Source organism: Arachis ipaensis, chromosome B05 (assembly GCF_000816755.2).
Source record: "Arachis ipaensis cultivar K30076 chromosome B05, Araip1.1, whole genome shotgun sequence".
Taxonomy (NCBI): domain Eukaryota; kingdom Viridiplantae; phylum Streptophyta; class Magnoliopsida; order Fabales; family Fabaceae; genus Arachis; species Arachis ipaensis.
In genome coordinates, this window is record NC_029789.2 from 2,361,693 (window position 1) to 2,364,730 (window position 3,038).

The 3,038-nt window shown below is 35.4% G+C and overlaps 1 protein-coding gene across 1 annotated transcript; it reads right to left on the reverse strand.

The window, feature by feature from the left end:
- On the reverse strand, nt 314–2,273 carry LOC107642439 (cytochrome P450 83B1-like). The gene is made up of 2 exons (XM_016345796.2): nt 1,318–2,273; nt 314–919 (listed from the first exon to the last, which is right to left on the reverse strand). The coding sequence occupies exons 1-2, from the start codon at nt 2,239–2,241 to the stop codon at nt 314–316; spliced, it is 1,530 nt and encodes a 509-aa protein (XP_016201282.1). The 5' UTR covers nt 2,242–2,273.

Consider the following 3,038-nt stretch of genomic DNA (forward strand, 5'->3'; position numbering starts at 1 on the left):
TTGAATTTTTTATATGAAAAAAAGAATAAATTAAATTTTTATAATTTGTTAAAATTTATTATCAAACAAAAAACAAAAACACTAATATTTATGTCTATATTCTCTTTTTTTTTTTAAACAAAGGAACTCAACACACTAAAGTAGAGCAAATAAAACTAGACAACAAATCACTAGACAACAGAAAAATCAAAATAACACAAGACAATCCCAAATTATCTCCGACATAGCTATCAACAAAAAAAATCCACATCTCTCCGCTCATTGCAGTTAAGCATGATCAGGTTGATAATTTCTTCAACACCTTTGCTTTTATTCAAATATGGTTCTTGGCAAGCAAGCAAAGATGATTTTTCTTGTGCCTAGCAAGTCCCGGAAGTCCTTCAGAATCTATGTCTTCTCTCTTCATCCCTTGAGGCATTTCCCAATCAAATGAATTAAGGAGGTTCGCCGTTATAAGCTCTACGGATGCAGATCCCAGCGGTATCCCTGGGCAGATTCTTCGTCCGGCACCAAATGGAATCAGCTCGAAATCTTGTCCAGTGAAATTGATATTGCTGTCTATGAATCTCTCGGGATCAAATACTTCTGGATCCTTCCAAGTTTCAGGGTCTCTATGGATGGCAAACACATTTACGTATACTATAGTCTTGGCTTCAATTTCATACCCTGCTATTCTGCTCTTTTTGTTGAATTCTCTTGGTACCAATGGTGCAGGTGCATAATATCTTAATGTTTCTTTGATCACTGCTTTCAGATAAACAAGCTTTTCAATATCTTCATCTTCTATGAACTGTTTCCTGCCGTATAAACTTCGAATTTCTTCTTGAGCTTTCTTCATCACTCTTGGATTCTTCATCAATGCTGTCATTATCCAAGTTGTTGTGGCTGCAGTTGTATCTGATGCTGCTACAAGCATGTTCTGCAATTATCATTGAATTTCAATTAATAGTATTATTACAAAAATGCTATTCGTACACCAAAATCAGTCACTAATATATTTGTATATAAAATATGTATGGTTTAATTTTTTTAAGGAAAAGTCTAGGGGACCAGCAACTTTTGTGTTTTGTGGCCAGTACTAACCATCAAAAGAAAAGTGAGTGATTTCCCACCATTGGATGTATTCTCACACAATTAAAAAGACTATTAATAACCAATTGATGGTTACAAAACACAAAAGTTGCTGGCTCTCTAGCACTCCTCTTTTTTGAATGTGTATTTGTACTTTAACATGTCTTTTATACTGGTAGCTGATTTTGGTGGCTGATTTTAGTGTACACGTAGCATAGTCAACAATATTAACAATGAGTGACTGACCATGGTAATAGCTTTGATATGATCATTGGTGATATCTATGGACAAGTTACCCTGCTTCTTAAGCTCAAGCAAGACGTCAACTATGTCCTCCCCTTTCTTTCCATTATTATGATCTTCTTCGTGTTCTTCAATTACTCCTTCCAGAAATTCATCCAACTCCTTAAAAGTCTTTTCAACACGATCAAGCAAGCCACTTACCCTATCAACCCAACCCATGAAAGGAATATAATCCGAAACAAAGAAAGCAAGAAATATAGCTTGGATCTCATTCAGCAACCCGTGGAACCTACTCCTCTCCGCTCCTTCGTCGTCGTATCTTCTTCCGAACGCAATCCTGCATACTATAGAACTCGAAACGGACATCAATATCTCACTCAGATTCGTCGTTTTCGAAGAACTCACGTGCTCTGATATCTTGCCTAACATTCTTTCCACTTCGGATTTTCTGATGTGGTAGAATCCAGAGATTCGCTTGGAGCTGAAGAAATGAACGACGCAGATCTTCCTGATTTCTCTCCAGTACTCGCTGTATGGAGAGAAAATCAAATCGAAACCGTTGTAAGAGAGTCTAGTGGTTCCGAGCGAGGGAGGTCTGCTTGAAACGTCGAGATCGTGGTCTTTGAGGACCTCCTTTGCGAGTTTCGGTGAGGAGATGACTATGGCTGGTTTGAAACCTATTTGAAGGGAGAATATGGAGCCGTAGATCTTTGAGAGGTTCCATAGTTGGACATTGAGGTTGGAGCTGTCGAGTTGGTGGAGGTTTCCGATTATGGGAAGTGGTTTAGGACCTGGTGGTAGAGTGGTTCTTCTGTGTTGTTGTTTCTTTAAGTGATGAAACATCACTGCTGCCATTAGAGGAATTGCAAGAAGAAGCAGATAATACAGAAATGAAAACATTGTGTGGAAGAAATTGAAGAAGCCCATGCAAGCTAAGGGTGACTAATTAGTTATAGATATATATAGAGTTAAATTTCGTGAAATTTTGATAACTGAAAGTCGGTTATTTTTTTTGTAGGTATGATATTTGATATGATGTGAAGCAGCCGAAGAAAATTCATAGTCCAAAGGGAAATGCAGTATATATTTTTTATGTTGTATATTCTGGTCAATCAGCAGAGAATTAAAAGTTTATATTAAATTAATGTACTAGCAAGAGATGATATAAGACCAAATGTTTTGAATAAGAAGACAATTCCAAGTCCAAAGAGTTGTTACAATTTATATATGTGTAGCAATTGAAGAGTATGCAACTTCTGTGTGACTCTACTCTTACATTTGACAAGTGGATTCATACTCATTTTGACAAGTTACCTTTTGTTGAATCTATACTAGATCCACAACAGTACATATTATCTGTTGGAATTCATTATTAATCTATTATCTCAGCCTATACAAGGTACCAAAAAATACGCACGCTTTCTTGTCTCCTCAGATCAGAGGTGCCGCTTCATGGATAATATAAATAATGAATATATTAGATGTTCAATTCAATAGGTACGTAGGTGATTATCTTTATTATTTTTAATTGAATGATTATTTCTTTTGATTCGATTTATTCATGCACAGTTAACAATAGCTGAATGTTCAATTCACTAAGTGTGCAGATAGTTATCATGTTAAGGTTTAAAAAATAATTTAAAAATGAGATATTTTTTTATTTTATTAAGTCAATTCTAGAGTCCATTATTTATATTATTTATAAAAGTCATTGTTTAACTAAC